The sequence below is a fragment of the Lepus europaeus genome, chromosome 22, assembly GCF_033115175.1.
Source record: "Lepus europaeus isolate LE1 chromosome 22, mLepTim1.pri, whole genome shotgun sequence".
Classification (NCBI taxonomy): domain Eukaryota; kingdom Metazoa; phylum Chordata; class Mammalia; order Lagomorpha; family Leporidae; genus Lepus; species Lepus europaeus.
The window spans coordinates 33861119-33879058 of NC_084848.1; the positions used below are offsets into that span (position 1 = coordinate 33861119).

The window sequence follows — 17940 nt, forward strand, 5'->3', positions numbered from 1 at the left end:
TTAAAGATTTATTTCTTTATTTGAAAATCAGTTACATAGAGAGAGGAGAGGCGGGGGGGGGGGTGGGAGGGGGAGAGGGAGAGGGAGAGGGAGAGAGAGAGAATATTTTCCATCCGATGGTTCATTTCCCAATTGGCCACAACAGCTGGAGCCATGCTGATCTGAAGCCAGGAGCAAGGAGCTTCTTCCTGGTCTCCCATGCAGGTGCAGGAGCCCAAGGACTTGGGCCATCTTCCACTGCCTTCCCAGGTGCAGTAGTGGGAAGACCAGAGTGGAGCAGTTGGGACTTGAACCTCTGCACCACAGCACCAGCTCCTTCCATGAACTTTCTGAAGCACTCTCCTATACCATTATCTGATGCACATGTATCTCCCCAGCCTGATGGGAAGCTTCCGGAAGGCAAGGATCGAACCACTCACCCATTACAACCTCAGCTACCACCAGACAGAATAGGAGCCTAACCACCATTTTTTGGGTGTATGAGAGAATGTCCATTTTCTGATCTGTCGCTTCAGTAGAACAGGCTCTTATCCTGCTTGAGCACAGGATGACGCCTGTGGTTACACAAAGTTCATGCACTCCACGTGCCCATAAGGAAAAGTTCCAGCTCAAATGAGCACTTGCCACGTGGCCTTCATGCAGAAGGGAAATGAACTTTTCCCCAACACTGTGGAAATGTGCTCACATTTTTTAGGTTATACATTGTTCTATCTTTAAAAATAAATAAAGCACTAATCCTTTTTTTTTTTTTTTTTGGACAGGCAGATTTAGACAGAGAGACAGAGAGAAAGGTTTTCTTTCCATTGGTTCACCCCCCAAATGGCCGCCATGGCTGGAGCTGCGCCGATTCGAAGCAAGAAGCCAGGTGCTTCCTCCTGGTCTCCCCTGCATGTGCAGGGCCCAAGCACTTGGGCCATCCTCCACTGCACTCCTGGGCCACAGCAGAGAGCTGGCCTGGAAGAGGGGCAACCGGGACAGAATCTGGAGCCCCAACCGGGACTAGAACCTGGGGTGCCGGCGCCACAGGCGGAGAATTAGCCTAGTGAGCTGCGGTGCCAGCCTAAAGCACTAATCTTGAGAGGAATGTATAAGGCTGGATCCTTTTGTGTGTAAATTAGTTAGTTGTTCCTATTTCTCCTTTCAGGGCTAACACTAAGAAGTCAGTATAAGCAATGAATCACGACTGCTCTGCACCATGGGAATCTGGAGGTCAGACAGAGTAGGGCAGCGACCCCTGGTGGTTGCTGTGGTGGAGGCGGGAGCTACAGACAGACTGAGGAAAACGGGTCAGATACAGCGGGGACAGCGACCCCTTGTGGTTACTGTGGTGAAGCCAGGAGCTACAGTGTTGACAAATGGGCATGGGGTGGGGGATGTGAGCCCCTCTCCCACAGGCACTTACCTGAGCAGCAAAGAGCTTAGCACCAAAGAAAGGCCATTTCCGGGCCACAGTCAGGTAGATGCGGATGCACTCAGGAGCGGAACAGCCTTGCAAGGCTGCCCACTTTGTGGTCAGCATATCTGCCAGGTGCCTGGTGTGGGCAGGTGGAGAGAAAGGTGCCAGTGGAGGGCCTGCGTGTTCCCACGGCAGGTCTGAGGCCTCCCCACAAGGCCCTGCAGCCCCCCTACCTGAGCTGTTCAGGGGGGGCCCCGTGTCTATAGCGCCGTGGGTAGAACCTGTCTAGGACTTGCTGGAGGAGATGCTGAGCTTTGGCTGGGGGTGTGCCCCCGGAGCCCAGCAGGACGGGCTTCTCCAGGTCTCCATACTCCACCTGCGGCAGAAGCAATGAGGAGAGCGGTCAGGAGTCACCAGTGGACGGTGCTGGTGGTCTGCAATAAGCCACCTCATTGGCAAACTATGAACGGACGTGGGAAACGCTTGTGAAGAGACCCCTTACTTCAGGTTTCACAGACACCAGACAATTGGGCAGTCCTGGGGTACCAGGGATTGTCTAGACCAACCTGCCCATTGCAGCTGAGGTCAAGGGCCTCATCCAAAGACAGAGACAGGTGAGGGAGACACTGGTGATCCTGGGTCCTAACCCCAAAACAGGGGCCCGGGAGGAAGGATGCTGCCGATCCTGGTGGACAGCAGTGTTCCCAGTGTGGCCTCTGGAGGCAGACCCATGGCTCAAATCCCAGCTCTGTGTTCCTGACGGAGTTAAACTCTGAGCGTCGGTTTCCCTGTCTGTCAACTGGGGATGAGAAGTGCCTGGATGACACTGCTTCTTCGCACAGGGCTACGACAGGTGATTCGTATCGGTGTTTGTACGGGAGAAGGCCCACTGTTAGCTCCCTGGCTGCAGCACGCCGATCCAGACTCCCGTAGAGGCACCTTGAAGGTACCTGTGACAACATGGCCTCCCAGGGGCAACAGAGGGCGCGGCACAGGCTGCATGTGTGTGCCCCTTCCTAATTCCACGTGTGATGTTGGGTGGTTTATACAGCTTAACACAGACATGCGACACACACTACCCAACTATCATACTTAGGACAACCCTGTGGGCGGGCAGGGAAGTCTGTTTTCAGTATGTAGACCTTCCTAAGGTGATGTGGCTAAGCTCTCGCAGCGGAAGGTGGCTAGCGCAAACTGCGCACTTGAATTCCAGGTCCAGCACTCCGCATGTGGCGCGCATCTGTCTGCAGTGGGTGAGGAGCCCCGCAGGGTTAAGGAGCAACAGCGCCCTCTCCTGGGCACCGTGGGTTCTGCAGAACCGCCAGTCTGAGCCTGGGAGGCGCACTCCCCGCAGGGACTCAGTCCCCAGAGGCGGTCCTGACCCTCCCTTCTCACCTGGGCCATCAGGGCAGCCATCTCCAGAGCCAACTCCTTGTTGACAGGAAACCTCCCGGCCACGATCTCGCCGCTGGTCTGGCAGGCGAGCAGCAGCCGCTCTCGTTCCGTCTCCCCCTTGACCTGACTCCGAAAGTACAGCCTGCGGGGAGGAGCGGGGTGGTGAGGACCCCCACGGGACACGAACCCGGATGAGGGCTCTGCCTCCCCGATGCACACAAGCAGCAATCGGATCATGAGTGAGCCGGTTTCCTGCTCCTGCTGGGACACAGGGGGACAGCGACACGGGCCGTGAAGCTCCCGGGGCTGATTCTGCGTATACCACGGGACTGCTGCACCTGCTGTGGGGAAGCGGGTGCGTGGATCAGCCCATCAGGGCACTGCAGGCGTGCGGATCCAACAGACGAATGGACAGTGCTTGCCTAGATACACCGGGATGGAATTTTCTGTTCTAATTGATAGAAAGTCAAGGTGTCTACTTCCTACTAGGGCACTTTAAAAAGCTGGTGGAAAATGCAATTAAAAGATAAGGTTTTTGGTGGAAAAAAACCCTGAAATGCAAACATAGTTTTTTTTTTTTTTTTAAATAATACACACTTTTCCATAAACTCTTAAAGACCTCTCATTTTTCCCTGGAATCTGAGCTGTTGACTCAGCTGTAAGTACCTGGTGCTCATTCCCGGTTTCCTTCTCATAAGGTGGCACGCGCGGTTCGTGTGTTCCCAAGGTAACACACAGCGTGTCTCCGTGGCAGGTGTGTGCACACGTGCATGGGTGCGGCCGTGCAGAGACAATGTCCGAGCTGCCCAGGAGTGCGCGGGGCTCGGGAGCAGGGCCAGCCTGGGCCCCACCTGTGACCACCGTGCAGCAGGTATCTGTGGACCCCTCAGCCCACAGGGGAGACCGTCCATCCAGGCAGGTGGACTGGCACCCAGAAGCGGCCCCCCATGCCTGCCCCCCCCCCCCAGAGTGCTCAGGACCTGTTCTTGTACATCAGCTTCACCACACGCGTTCCCCCCTCCGTCTTTCCGGGGTGCAGCTCCTTCAGCGCTTGTTCCCACTTGGAGATGGCGTCGCAGATCTTGGAGAGGCAAAGGAAAAGTTCCTCATGAGAGGAGCGAGTGGGAGAGCAGGGCTGGCCTGTGCGCTCCCTGACAGGGCCTCAGGCTTCCAGGATCCCACCCGGGGTGCCTGCAGACAGACAGGGGGCGGGAGCCCTGGGCAGGGGAGCAGCAAAGCGAGGCAGGCGGCTGCCACTGGCGAGGGGGCAGCCCCAGTCAGCAACCACGGCCGCTCACGGAGCTCCGTTTCCATCCCGCTGACCGCCCGTTTCCGCTTCAGCAGATGCACATACAGGCTGCCATGCAGCAGAGCCTGATAGATGCCCCCGGCACTCAGAAGACGAGGGGCGTGGCTTTCCCAGGCAAGGAAAAGACTATAGAAGGCTTTGTCCCATTGCAGGGAAGAAGGCAGATGATGCAAATACACCTGCCAGAACCTTCCCACCAACACTCAGCACCCTCCCAGCCCCAGAACCCAGGCCACACTCGGGATCAGCCTTACATCCCAGTCAAGGGCCTTTACTTATAGAGAAGAACCATAAAGACCCACCTCCTTAAAACATGGTTGCACCTGTAAGCATGGGCCTGGCAGGGCAGAGGGGAGGGGCCTGCATACAGTGCCACGCCTGTGGGTCTAGGCTTAGAGTTTCCGCTGGGGAGCAGGTGGACGTGACGGGCGGCAGGCTTGGTGGGGTCTGCCTGTCCATACTTGGAGCTGAAAGGGGCATACTTATGCCCTGGGTGCTACAGAGCCATTCGGGGAGGCAGGGCCACAGAGAGCTCGTCTCCTAAGCCAAGAGCACACAGCAGCTCTGGACGGCACAGAAGTCCTGGCCCAGGGAGCACCTTGGGCTCAGCGCCACACGGGCTGCTCCACAGCGGACGCCTGCCCGCCGGGCTCTGTCCCCACCCCCCCGTGTGGCTCTCTGCGCCCGGTGGGGAGGCCGTCACCTTGACGCTGCCCTGCAGGTAGTGCTCCAGGTCTCTGCCGGAAGGATCATCCGTGAAGAGGGCGAAGCCGGAGTGCGACGGCCTGCGCATGCCCATCTCCTGGTTCAGCCGCTGCAGGAACTCGTCCACGGTGGAGGAGCCGTCGAAGCCGACCACCTGGCGGGGAGAGACGTTCTCACCCAGGCCGGCTTCCCGAGGAGCCCCCAGGCCGTGGAGGGCCCTGAGCTCAGGCAGGAGCAAGCTGGTTTCCGGACGCTCACGCCGAGGGCCAGCACGCAAGGAGCCTGAGCCTGCCCGCCCTGGACCAGACTTAGGCTTGGTTCCTCCTCTGCTGTCAGTCTGCGGGGGGCCCTTCCATGGTCACCGTCACTGCTTTCCTGTTCACGCAATGGGTTCTAAAGAGCTACTTCCGGGGCACCCAACAACGACACGCTTGTGTCAAGCTCTCTTCTTCCAACCACCCTCCTCCCAGGCCTAGAAGCCAGGCCTGTCGCTTGTGCTGGTTTGCCTGTGAAGAACCCATCACTTCTAAGGAGGCGCAGCACCCACGAGGCCTAGAAATACTCTCCTCTGGCACAGGGGCGGGGCGGGGCGGGGGTGCACCCAGCCCTCACCTGGTAAGTCCCATTGGCCAGGAGCACGGGGATGCTGAAGGGCAGGGAGTGGTGGAAGGGGTTCCGCAGCAGGATCGACACCACCTCCATGCGCGACGGCCTGGCCTCTCGCTCCCCGGTCTGCAGGGTCCGCTCCACTGCCCGCTGGCAGTAGGTGGCGTACTGGCCAGTTTCATTCCTGAAGACACAGGACGGGAAGAGGGGTATGTTGGAGTCTCTACCAAGGCACTGAGGTCTCCACCCAGACTTAGCTAGAAGAAAACTAGCTGGGACAGGTTGTGAGCAAAGCCCGGAAGACGCTGCTCTGCGGGTGCTAACTGGCCACGCAGGACCCGTATGTGGCAGCTTGCTGACCTGGATCATTTTCTTCCAGAAGCCAGAACGTGGCAACAGAACGAACATTTGGGGATACTCTGGGACAACGTGGCTTCACCTGAGGGGCCCCACAAAACGCCCATGGACACATGGTAGGTATGCAGCGATCCCTCAGCACGCCCCACCTCCACATGCCCTATGATGCACACCCCTGGGGGAGGTCTCTGCACCCCGAGCAGACGTGAGGAGCAGTCTGCTCTGTCCTGGTATCCCTGGCCCCTCTTTGCTCTCCAGTGGTTTAGTTATTTACTTGAAAACCAGATGGAGACAGAAAGAGTTCTTCCACCTGCTAGTTCATTCCCCAAATGGCCACAAGGCTGGGCCACGCTGAAGCCAGGAGCCAGGAACTCCATCCTGGTCTCCCAGATGGGCAGCAGGGGCCCAATGCTTGGGTCACCTTCTATTGTCTTCCCAGATGCCTTAGCAGGTAGCCGGATCGGAAGCGAGGCAGCAGGTGCACTGACGTGGGGACACCAGCATTGCAGGTGGCAGCCTAACCTGCTGTGCCACAGGCTGGCCCCGCCCTGTCCCTGCTGTAGTGCGGGCGCGGCAGGGGAATGGTGCTCACTCACCGGGGGTCTGCGTGGCGCTGCAGCTGCTGCTTGACGTACCACAGGAAGTGATGCTGAGGCAGGAAGAGGGGGGCACACAGAGCCAGGAGCTGCCAGCACTGCCAGGGCACGAAGCGGGGGTGAGCACTGGGTCCGTGTGCCCCCAGCCTTCCACCCGACCCTCACGGGTTCTGGGAAGGCCACCTCGGTCAGGCTCTTCCAGGATGGAAAATGCACACTCTCACTGCACTGGGGCAGCCCGGGGCACAGAGGCTGCCCACTGGCGAGGCTCAGAGCACCATGGCCCAGGCGCCTCCTGGGCAGCCCTTGCCACTGTCGTGCCCAGGGGATGCGCACCTGCATGCGGGAGTACTTCTGAGGGGGGCGGCAGCTGGTCTGCTTCATGAGCTGGCAGTAGATCTCGCTCTGAAGCTCGGGGTGGACCAGGCACACCTGCAGCGCCGTCTGGGCCAGGGACACGTGGTAGTCCACCGAGGCAGCTTCCACGGGCACGTTGATGAAGAGCTGGCAAGACTGGCAGGAGGGCGACAGTGGGCATGGGCAGACCCACACCCCTTGCTGTTGTCCTCATACAGGAATGGGGTCTCTTGCTCCAAGAGGGGTGGACAGAGGAGGCCGTTACCCTGGGGCTCAAGTTCACGGGCAGACAGCCCCTTCAGAGAGCCAGCACCCTTCGTGCTGGGGAGCATTTGTGCTTGCTGAAAACGGTGACTTTGGGATAGACTCTTCCCTTCTTCAGATGGTTCCATTACATAAGCAAGACATAAGCATGCTTACATAAGCAAATTTTTTAAAATAAAAAATAGAAAATTCAGATGGGTACAAAGAACATTCTGAAATAGGTCAGAATCTCTGTGTCCAGAGCAACACGGACCTGGACTCCCCTGCCGTTACCCACAGAGGAGGGGAGCTCCCAGGCAGAGGTGCCCCACACCTGCCAGTGAGAGGACGACACTCCAGGCACCCTGTGGGACTCTCCTTCTCACCCTCTCCAGAGCCCCCTGTGGGCTCCCCTCACTGTGTGCGTCTCCTCCACCCGCGTCTCACTGGGGCACCCACGGCCCCTGCAGGCAGAGTCAGGATACACAGCGAGGCTGCTGCCAGCCGAGGGGCGTGGGCCACGCTCCCACTTTACCTTGAAGAGCTTGAGGGCCTCGGTCTGCAGGGCCTCGGAGGGCAGGGTGGTGAGGGAGGCGGCCAGCCCGTGTCTGGTGTAGCACAGCGTGGGATGCCTCCAGAGTGGGGAGTCTGCCAAAGCCAGGCGCAGTTACTGCCGAGCAGCGAGCCTGCTGCCACCCCGTCCCCCCCCTCCCGCCACTTCACACCATGGGGAAGGCTGGGACAGCTGGGTTGTGCTGGCTTGTCATCCTTGGCGGTGGCTATGCAGTGGGCACTGCAGTGAGCACGCACGCATGCATGCACACACACATACACACACATCATGGCTCACAGGAAGGCAGCCACTGCTTTGCACAGAGAGCTGCAGTTGCGGGGGGCTTGGGTGGTACAAGTGTCTGTGCACGCATGTGTGTGCAGGGCCAGCCGCTTCCTCACAGCACCACGTCTGCCTGGAGCACAGCGAGCTCGGCCTGGAGCCAACAAACCCGGGAGCAGCAGCAGGGAGCATGTGGGCGTGGGCCTTGGGTTAGCTCCTCAGGGCCCCAAGACATCAGCAGTAAAATAAAGAGCCCAAACTTCCCAGGCCCAGGTTAGCCTGATCCCAATGTATCCTTCATTTATTGATTAACAAACTCCAACTGCAGATTAACCAGCTACCTTCTTTGCTCAACCCTCCGCCCAGTCGGCGAAGCTGCCGGCTGAACAAAGTAAAACATTTACCCAGGTCACTGGAGAATCTGCTTCCCGGGTCAAACCCGCCCACCCCATGCAGGGTGACCTCCGTGTGCTGGCCACAGACAGAGGGCCCTGGAGCCTGGGAGGCGAACGTCCTTCTGCAGCTCAGATGTTGTTCAGGCAGCCTCAGGATACAACAGTGCCTTGATTGGTTTCTGAAGCAGCAAGCACACAACCACCCTCCTCCACCCCCAGCAGGAATGGCCACCCTCACCTTACCTGGGTCCCCCTCACCATCCATCAGTTTCCCAATGAGCTGTTCATAGGCAGTGCCCACCTTGGCACTGCTGCCGCCTGCAGCTACCGTGAGGTGGTAAAGCCACGTGTCCTGGAAGAGGGTGAGAACCACAGGATGGGGACAGGGCGGGAAGAGTGCAGGAAGGGCTCCGGGGAGGCGTCCCGGGACGGGCACGAGTCAAGGCCACTGGTCTCCAGGGAACATGAATCCAAGCTTCCAAGTCTGTGGTTCTTTCTCACGGCCCCAGGAAAGAGATGCTACTCAATGCAGAGAACTCAGTATAATGGAACATTCCCATTCAAATAATAATATCAACTGCCCACGTGTCTCAGAGGGAAATAAACTCAAATTCTAGGAAGCTCGGGAGTCAGAGAAAGGAAGAGGAGAACCACAGGCCAAGCTGTGGAGGCCCAGCCCCTCCCTCACCTTTTCATGCTTGGTGCCTATGAGGAGGTAGGTGGGGCTGTGCTCTGGGGGGTGGATCACCAGCGTGCAGTGGGAAGACAGCAGCCGGCCAGTCCCTCCAGCCTCGTAGTCCTCATCTGAGTCACACGAGCGATCCACTTCCGCGATGCGCGCATCCCGCACGGGCAGACGGCCCAGGGGTCGCTGTGGACACAGCCTTCCGTGAACAGAGAGCCGGCGCGGGGTGGGCAAGTCTCTCTCAGCTCTGTAGGGCTGGGGACCGTGGCTGCGGCACTGGGTCAGGCCACACACGTGGGCCATGCAGGCTGGGGGTGGGGGTCCAGAAGGCTGGCTTCTGTGCCTGCTGTGGGGTGGGACTGGGTTGGGGTGAGGCCGGCCGTCTCCATCAGGATCAGCAGCCCAGTGGTTTGGGGCAGGCAGGAGACTAGGTGCTGGTGGGAGGCCGAGGGGCTACCTTGTCTTCATGGCTCCGATAGTAGTAGAAGGTTTTCCCGACAAGAGCACACCAGACGAGCTTGGAGTGGCCATGTTTTACCTGTAAGACAGAAACGACCTGGCCTTATCAGAACCTCACGGCCCTGGAACTAAACCCAGGACCAGGGAAGAGGAGCCACAGGAGAGAATTCACTTACAGGCAAACTCAAGTCCTTTGTGGAGATGCCACCTGGCTCCTAACAGGACACTCTGGATTTTAAAACTTTTTTTTTTTTTTTTTGGACAGGTAGAGTTATAGACCGTGAGAGAGAGAGAGACAGAGAGAAAGGTCTTCCCTCCATCGGTTCACTCCCCAAATGGCCGCTACCGCCGGCACTGTGCTGATCCGAAGCCAGGAGCCAGGTGCCTCCCCCTGGTTTCCCATGCGGGTGCAGGGGCCCAAGCACTTGGGCCATCCTTCACTGCCTTCCCAGGCCACAGTAGAGAGCTGGACTGGAAAAGGGGCAACCAGGACAGAATCTGGCGCCCATATAGGATGCTGGCGCCACAGGTGGAGGATTATTAACCAAGTGAGCCATGGTGCTGGCCCCATGGATTTTAAATCTTTTTTTGAAAAGTGATTTATGACTGGCGCCGTGGCTCAACAGGCTAATCCTCCACCTTGCGGCACTGGCACACCGGGTTCTAGTCCCGGTCAGGGCGCCGGATTCTGTCCCGGTTGCCCCTCTTCCAGGCCAGCTCTCTGCTGTAGCCAGGGAGTGCAGTGGAGGATGGCCCAAGTGGTTGGGTCCTGCACCCCATGGGAGACCAGGAGAAGCACCTGGCTCCTGCCTTCGGAACAGCGCGGTGCGCCGGCCGCAGCAGCCATTGGAGGGTGAACCAACAGCAAAAGGAAGACCTTTCTCTCTCTCTCTCTCTCTCTCTCTCTCTCACTGTCCACTCTGCCTATCAAAAAGTTAAAAAAAAAAAAAAAAAAAAAAAAAAAAAAGTCGGCGCCATGGCTTAACAGGCTAATCCTCCACCTTGCGGTGCCGGCACACCAGGTTCTAGTCCCGGTCGGGGCGCCGGATTCTGTCCCGGTTGCCCCTCTTCCAGGCCAGCTCTCTGCTGTGGCCTGGGAAGGCAGTGGAGGATGGCCCAAGTGCTTGGGCCCTGCACCCGCATGGGAGACCAGGAGAAGCACCTGGCTCCTGGCTTCGGATCAGCGAGATGTGCCCGCCGCAGCGGCCATTGGAGGGTGAACCAACGGCAAAAAAGGAAGACCTTTCTCTCTGTCTCTCTCTCTCTCACTATCCACTCTGCCTGTCAAAAAGAAAAAAAAAGAAAAAAAAAAAAAAGAAAAAGAAAAGTGATTTATTTGGGGCCGGTGCTGTGGCTCAGCAGGTTAACGCCCTGGCCTGAAGCGCCAGCATCCCATATGGGCGCCGGTTTGAGACCCGGCTGCTCCACTTCTGATCCAGCTCTCTGCTGTGGCCTGGGGAAGCAGTAGAAGATGGCCCAAGTCCTTGGGCCCCGGCACCTGCGTGGGAGACCTGGAAGGAGCTCCTGGCTCCTGGCTTTGGATCGGCATAGCTCCGGCCGTTGTGGCCAATTGAGGAGTGAACCAGCGGATGGAAGACCTCTCTCTCTCTCTCTCTCTCTCTCTCTCTCTGCCTCTCCTCTCTCTGTGTAACTGACTTTCAAATAAAATAAATAAATCTTTAAAAATGATTTATTTATTTGAACGGCAGTTAGAGAGAGGGAGGGACAGAACCACTTGCTGGCTCTTTCCCCAAATAATGGCAGGGGTGGAGCGAAGCCCAAGCCAGGAGCTTCATCTTGGTCTCCCACATGGGTAGCGGGGTCCAAGCGCTGGGGTCGTCTTCCAATGCCTTATAAGGTGCGTTAATAGCTGGATCAGAAGTGGAGCAAGAAGGGGCTGGCATTGTGGCATAGTGGGTAAAAGCTACTGCCTGCGACACTGGCATCCCAGTGTGGGATCGTGTCCTGGCTGCTCCACTTCCAATCTAGTTCCATGCTTACAGCCTGGGAAAGCAGTAGAAGATGGCCCAAGTTCTTGGACCCATGCACCCACATGGGAGACCTGGAAGAAGCTCCTGGCTCCTGGCTTCAGTCTGGCCCAGCCCTGGCCTTTGTGGCCACTTGGGGAGTGAACCAGTAGATAGAAGATCTCTCTGTCTCTCAGTCTCTTTTTCTCTCTGTGACTCTGCCTTTCAAATAAATCTTAAAAGAGAGAGAGAGAGAGAGAGAGAGAGAGAGAAGTGGAGCAGCTGGGACCCAAGCTGGCCCTCGTGCGGGATGCCAGGATTGCAGGTGGTGGCCCAACCTGCTGTGCAACACCAGCCCCTTAAAACATTTTTATTTATTGGACAGGCAGAGAGACAGAGACAGAAAAAGAGCTCCCAGCCACTGGTTCACTCCCCAGATACCTAGAACAGTCAGGCCCAGGCTAAAGCCAGGAGCCAGCAACTGCATCTGGGACTCCCGTGTACACGGCAGAAACCCAAGTACTGGAGCCATCGTCTCACAGGGTGCACGTTAGCAGGAGGGTGGTGGGAGCGGAGCTGGGACTTGAACCTATGCACTCCACTATGGAATGCGAGCGTCCCAAGCAGCATCTTAACCACTGCACCTAACGCACGCTCCTTAACTGGATCCTAACTGCTAGGCCAAACGTGCACCCCTGAAACCTCCTTTCACAACAAGGGTGCCGTGCAGGTACCAGGTGGCACCCCAGCTCTCCTTGGGGTACTCTGTGACCCATGATCTGCCATTAAAAGATGAGCTAGGAGGCAGGCATTTGGCACAGTGGTTAACGTGCCACTTGGGATGCCCGCAGCGCACAGTGGAGTGCCTGGTTCAAGCCCCGCTTCTGATCCAGTTTCCTGCTAACACACTCCCTGGGAGACAGCAGATGACGGCTCAGATACTTAGGTCCCGGTCACTCGTGTGGGAGATCCAGACTGAACTCCAGGCTCCTGGCTTTGGGTTGGCCTGGCCATGGCTGTTGCAGGCATGTGGGGAATCAACTAGCAGATGGAAGCGCTCCCTCCATCTGTGTCTCTGTGCCTTTCAAATAAAATTGAAAATAAGTAAGAGATTTTTTAAAGTTCATGGAAAATGAGTTATAAGAGATTATCCAGGCTGCAGGAGGGAGGGTAGGAGTACGGATGGTTAGTGAACAGGTACTGGGGTGCAGTTGGAAAGAAGGAATAACTCCCAGTGTTCTAGAGCACAGCAGGATACCGCGGCTGACAGCAACTAACCGACTGTCTCAAAGCAGCTAGTAGAGAGGACGTTAAACGCTCTCCACACAAAGAAATGACGACCATCTGAGGCGATAAATGTGCTAAGTACCCTGATCTGATCACCACGCACAGTACACAGCACCGAAATGTCACACTGTGCCCAACAGATAAGCGTGATTACTTTATATAAATTAAAAGATAAACCAGGGGCCGGCACTGTGGCATAGTGGGTAAAGCCACCACCTGCGATGCCGGCATCCCATATGGGGGCCAACTGGAGATCGAGCTGCTCCATTTCTGATCCAGCTCCCGGCTATGGCCTGGGAAAAGCAGCAGCAGATGGCCAGAGTGCTTGGGCCCCTGTGCCCATGTGGGAGACCTGGAGAGAATTCTGGGCTCCTGGCTTCGGCTCGACCTAGCCCCAGCTATTGTGGCTGTGTGGGGAGTGATCTGTCTCTGTCTTTCCCCCTCTCTCTGTAACTCAAATAAATACATACATCTTAAAGAAAGAAAAAAAAAAAAAAAAGATAAACCAGGCCAATCAGATGGCCCCTCTGTGAATAGGAAAATAGGAGGAACCTGCTGGCTGGTGGAGGCCACAGATCACAGGACGCCCAGAGGGCGGGCGGGGCCCCAGGAAGCTGAGCCCCAGGGCGATCAAGAGGGAAAAGAAGCTGCAGACTGGCAGTGGTGACCTGAGCACCGGCGGAAGGGGTGGGGGGAGTGGCAGAGAGAGCCTGCGAGTTCCTGCAGGTGCTCTGGTCTAGCTGAGGCGCTTCCTGGTTCACTTCCCTCACCTTAGGGCTAACGAGTGCACCTCCGCGCTCTGCAACCAGAAGGGCCCTAAATAAAAAGCCTCTAGGGCAGGCCTGGGATACGCCAAGTCTTCAAGTGCCCCTCCCTGCCTCCCTCCCTCACCTAGGTCTCTCCTTCCCGCTGTGAATTCTGTGCTGTGGTGGCTGGGCAGCCTGCAATGAGCCCCACAGGGGCACAGGCGTTCCTTCCCCTCCCCTGTTAGAACAGCTGCTGGGAGTCACCCGCGGTCACCTCGTGCCGCCAGGTCAGCCGGTGTTTGAGGCCGACCGGCTCACCGCCGGGAGGACGTTCCTGCAGAGAGCAGCCCGGCGCTCCGCGGCCCCGACCCCGTACCTTGGTCAGCCAGCCCTTCACGGTGGGCTTGGTGCCGCCCTGAGGCAGGGCTGGAGGCCCCGTGGCCTGCACCTTCAGCAGGCTCTGGAGCACGCGGATCCACTCCTCCAGCAGGCTGGGCGAGTCTGCCGTCAGGTAGTAAGTCTTCTTTTCGGACACGAGCTGTGTAGGGGGAGGCATCAGGCCAGGGAGACAGCAGACAGCGGCGCTGGGCAGCACGCGTCAGGGACCCGTGGGGAGGGCCCTCCTGCTTCCCGATGCTCCCTCCCTTTCCCCCTCCACATGTCCTTCCCTGCCTTGCCCCCAGTGCTCGTCTCTCACACCTGTCACATTCCCCTTTCACTCCCAAACTGGCGCTGATCACGTGCACCCATCCTTGTCCCAGTCACAGCCATAGCCACAGCCATGGTCAGAACCAGCACCTCTTCCAGTGGCAACGCCGGCTGCTAGGGCACGCTCACCTGGAACGTCTGCGCCCCCTCGCCTCGGACAATCTGGCAGCGGGAGTTCAGATCCACTTGACCTTGCGGTTTCCTGATGACATCACTCTGGAAAGGAAGGACCGGGGATAGCGGCCGGAGCGTGGACACTGTGTGTCACTCGCCCTCACGTCGTACTCCAGGTCACAGGCAAGGGGAAAAGCCACAGTGTGGTGGACAACCCGCCCTGGATTCCGGGTCTAGCTGAGTGGAGCCACAGTTAGAAACGTGAGTCCCCCTGACACAGGCACGGAGAGGACAGAGTGAGCCTTTACAATCGGGTCGGGGGCAGGGGCAGGCGTTTGGCCTAGCGGCTAAGACAGCAATTAGGATGCCAGCATCCCATATCAGGGTGCCTCGGGTTGGGTCCTGGCTCTGCTCCCAATTCCAGCTTCCTGAGAACGCACAGCCTGGGTGCCGCGGGGATGGCTCAGGTGGCTGGGGCTCTGCAACCCACGTGGGCGTCCTAGGCCGAGGGCCCAGCTCCAGGCTCAGCCTCCTGGCTGTTGTGGGTGTTTAGGGAGTGGACCAGCAGATGAGAGCTGTCTCTCTATAAGTTTCTCTGCCTCTCTCTCTCAAAATAAAAAAATTGAGTCAGAAGTCATCAAGTTATTACTGAATTATAAAGCTACTAAATTTTCTACTATATCCATCATATCAGATATTGAAAATAAGTGGTGTGTCAAAAGGTATTTTTTAAAATATTCGTGGAAAACATGTATTAAGTAAAACACATGCATGGTTTCAAAATTTTTTTCACATCCAAACACCTTTTAATTCCATTTTCCATGAAATTTCTGAAGTTCCCTCATCTATCTCAGTGATTCTTTCCAGCGCCGTTACAGACATGACTAATCAATTGTGGCACACTTCTCATGGAGCAATACAGACTGAGAATCTATAGTATGGCACTGGAGACAGCCACTACCAACTAGACGGAGTTGCACAAGAGGCAAGCCCTCTTGCCTTCGTTAAGACACTAAAACTGGTTTTCCAGGGAGGTCCTGTCAGACTAGCTGCCAGCTTCCAAGCCTCCTTAATTCCAAACAGCAGAGGAGGGAGGTCCAGAGGCAATGGCCCTGCCTGCTGCAGCAACCCAGACGACAGGAGGGCGGCCTGAGAGCCGTGCTCTCACACAGCACCAGGCACGGCAGGAATCAGCTTCTGAAGAGGGAGCCGGGCCAACCGGCCTGGAACGGCCTTCGCTGCCTGCCTGCTGGGCCCGCGTGCTGCTCTCCCACCTGCCAGACCTCTGCCCTCCGGCTTCCTGCCTCCCCACCCCTCTTGCACAGTTCTGGGCCTGGAGCGTCTCACCGGGGACTTGTAGTACATGATCTGTCCCTGTCTCAGGACAAACCAGCGCCTCTTCCACGTCTTCACACGGCTGCCCATCTTCAGCAGGTAGCCCGACTTCTCCAGCGACTCCTGAGGGGTGAGAGGGGGCCGGGGGCGCAGAACGGGGACATCACCTGGGGCTCCTGGCCACAAGGGTCCAGCAGAGTCCTGTCTTTGTCATCAGTTTTTAAAAAATGCCTGAGCACCTACTGTGCATTTTCAGGGCCCTGTGCCCGACCATAAAGAGGACCAACAAAGCACGGGGACCTGCTGTGGAAGGGTCACCGCGCCAGGGGCTGCGAGAAGCTGGCCTGGGCGGGCTTTAGGACAGAGCTTCTGGAAGGAAGGTCAGCCTCTCTTCCAGGATGAGCAGAGGAGGGAGGGAGCGAGGACAGGCAGGTGTGGGGCACAGCGTGCAGCACAGCCAAGCTGGATGCAGGGGTGAGGACAGGGATGTGTGGAGCCAGGGCTGGGGAGTGAGACAGATGTTTATTTACTACTGCTGGTCCTGGCATGAAGAAGCATGTCTCTGAGCCTCACGCTTCCCATCTGTAAAATGGAGCATTAATCCAAGAGGATTGAGGACAAATGAGACACAGCACGAGAAGCTCCGAGCAAGGGCTCAATAGATGGGAACGTGGTTAGCATCCCAGGGCTGGGGTGCAGAAAGGTACTATTCATACCTGTGAAACGTGCCATGGGGCTGGGGGCGGACTCTCAGTAACCAGCCCTTCCTGGCTAGCCAAGGAGTCCTGCCTATTGGGGGTCTGTGTGTCTGACCACAACTGTCACTCCCTACCCCATACCCCCTCCCCCCTCCCTCCGCCCACCCTAGGGAGCCCCCACTTCACGCAGCTGCCACCAGTGTCCGGAGCCGTGGTCTGCTCCACCCTGCCATGCCCACCAGGAGGGGCTGTGCCCCCAGCTCACCGTGCCTGGGCCCAGCCCGTCAGGGGAGTAGGACGAGGTGCGCTGCAGTTTATGCTCAGGCTCCGAGTAGTCACTGTCCAGTGAGCAGGCATCAGGGGGGATGGCATAGTCACCCTCGGAGCTCAGTGAGGACACGGAGACACCTGCCACAGGAGGAGGAGTCAAGGCCAGGTCCTGCCCCTCCCCTATAGCATCACCAGGCTAGGGCTGAGGCTGGAGCTGCTGGGGGTCCTGGATACAGATCTAGCATGGACCCCTCCCCCAACCACGTGTACAAATGCCCTTGGGAAGAAGCAAGGAGCCCCCAGTAGCTCCTCTCCCACTCCCCTTCTCTACCTCTCTTGATGGCCCGGGGGCTGCCCAGCCCACTGGTCTTCCGCGACTCAGAGCAGGGGACGGACATCCGGAAACTCGCCTGAGAGCTGCAGTCATCGTCGGAGCCCGAGGACTCGTCCATGAAGGGCACACTGCTGATCTGCATGGCTCTCTGCAAGGCAGGTTCCTCACCTGCTGCAGCCCAGGCTGCAAGACAGGCCCCTCCCACCCTGCAGGTGCATCAAGGCCACCCTCCAGCTGGAGCACTGACACACAACTGTTCCAAACAGCGACGGGCCCCTTCCTGTCCTCACTCTGGTGTCTACACCTCCCCGGGCCTGCCTCCCCCACATGTCCTCTGCTGCGGTCCCCAAAGGAAATGCCCCATCCAGACTGAACATCTGATGGCTCTGGCCCTTGCTCCTGGTCACTAGGGGGCCAAGCGTGGAGCAGGAGCTTTACCACTGGGTGGGGACTAATGAAACAGTGAGAGACCATCATGATTGGCAAACATTTAAAAAGGTCAATTATGCCAACGCTGGAGAGGGTAACTGGAGAATGTGGCAAACAGGATACTGCAGGGAAACAAGGTGTTTTTAGAAGGCAATTTGTTAGCACCTGTCAACATCTAAAACATCCGTAAGATTTGCCCTGAAGTCCACCTCTAGAACTGTCCTGCAGAAATATGTGTATGTAAGTGCACAGGGATATTTGCACGATGTTCAATGCACCACTTATTCTTCTCTGCCCTCCCCCTGCAATGTTTATTTTAGACAGAAACAGGAAATTGTAATTGGTGCAGGAAAGCTCAAAGTAGCTATGGTGCATCTAGAACAGGGTTGGGGAACCTGTTTTCTGCCAAGGACCATTTGGACACTGATAACATCATTCATGGGCCATACACAATGATCAACTGAAAACATTAGCCTGCCATAGTCTTATTGAATTTCGAGTCCTGCATGTGGTCAGACCAAATGACTTTGCGGGCTGGATGCTCCCCACCCTGGATCTAAAGCAAGCAGTGTATATACAAGGGACAGGGCAGGGCTGTGCGTGGACAGTCACAGGATGACCTGACACACGGCTGGGTGAACAGCTGATTAACAGAACTGTATGTATACTATGATGCCCCACCCCCCACCCCTGTGTGTGACAGAGAAACAGCGT

At 57.4% G+C, this 17940-nt stretch overlaps 1 protein-coding gene across 1 annotated transcript in view; it reads right to left on the minus strand.

The window, feature by feature from the left end:
* PLEKHH1 (pleckstrin homology, MyTH4 and FERM domain containing H1) overlaps positions 1-17940 on the minus strand; it is a 53018-nt gene that overhangs the window by 5606 nt on the left and 29472 nt on the right. The window contains exons 10-26 of the mRNA XM_062181147.1: positions 16795-16945; positions 16459-16601; positions 15508-15618; positions 14176-14262; positions 13715-13876; positions 9337-9417; positions 8883-9065; positions 8438-8546; positions 7500-7612; positions 6701-6877; positions 6365-6462; positions 5418-5595; positions 4804-4959; positions 3772-3872; positions 2792-2933; positions 1630-1772; positions 1403-1532 (exon numbers count right to left, since the gene is read on the minus strand). Coding sequence (XP_062037131.1) covers positions 1403-1532; positions 1630-1772; positions 2792-2933; positions 3772-3872; positions 4804-4959; positions 5418-5595; positions 6365-6462; positions 6701-6877; positions 7500-7612; positions 8438-8546; positions 8883-9065; positions 9337-9417; positions 13715-13876; positions 14176-14262; positions 15508-15618; positions 16459-16601; positions 16795-16945 — 2265 coding nt within the window. The remainder of the gene's footprint in view (positions 1-1402; positions 1533-1629; positions 1773-2791; positions 2934-3771; positions 3873-4803; positions 4960-5417; positions 5596-6364; positions 6463-6700; positions 6878-7499; positions 7613-8437; positions 8547-8882; positions 9066-9336; positions 9418-13714; positions 13877-14175; positions 14263-15507; positions 15619-16458; positions 16602-16794; positions 16946-17940) is intronic.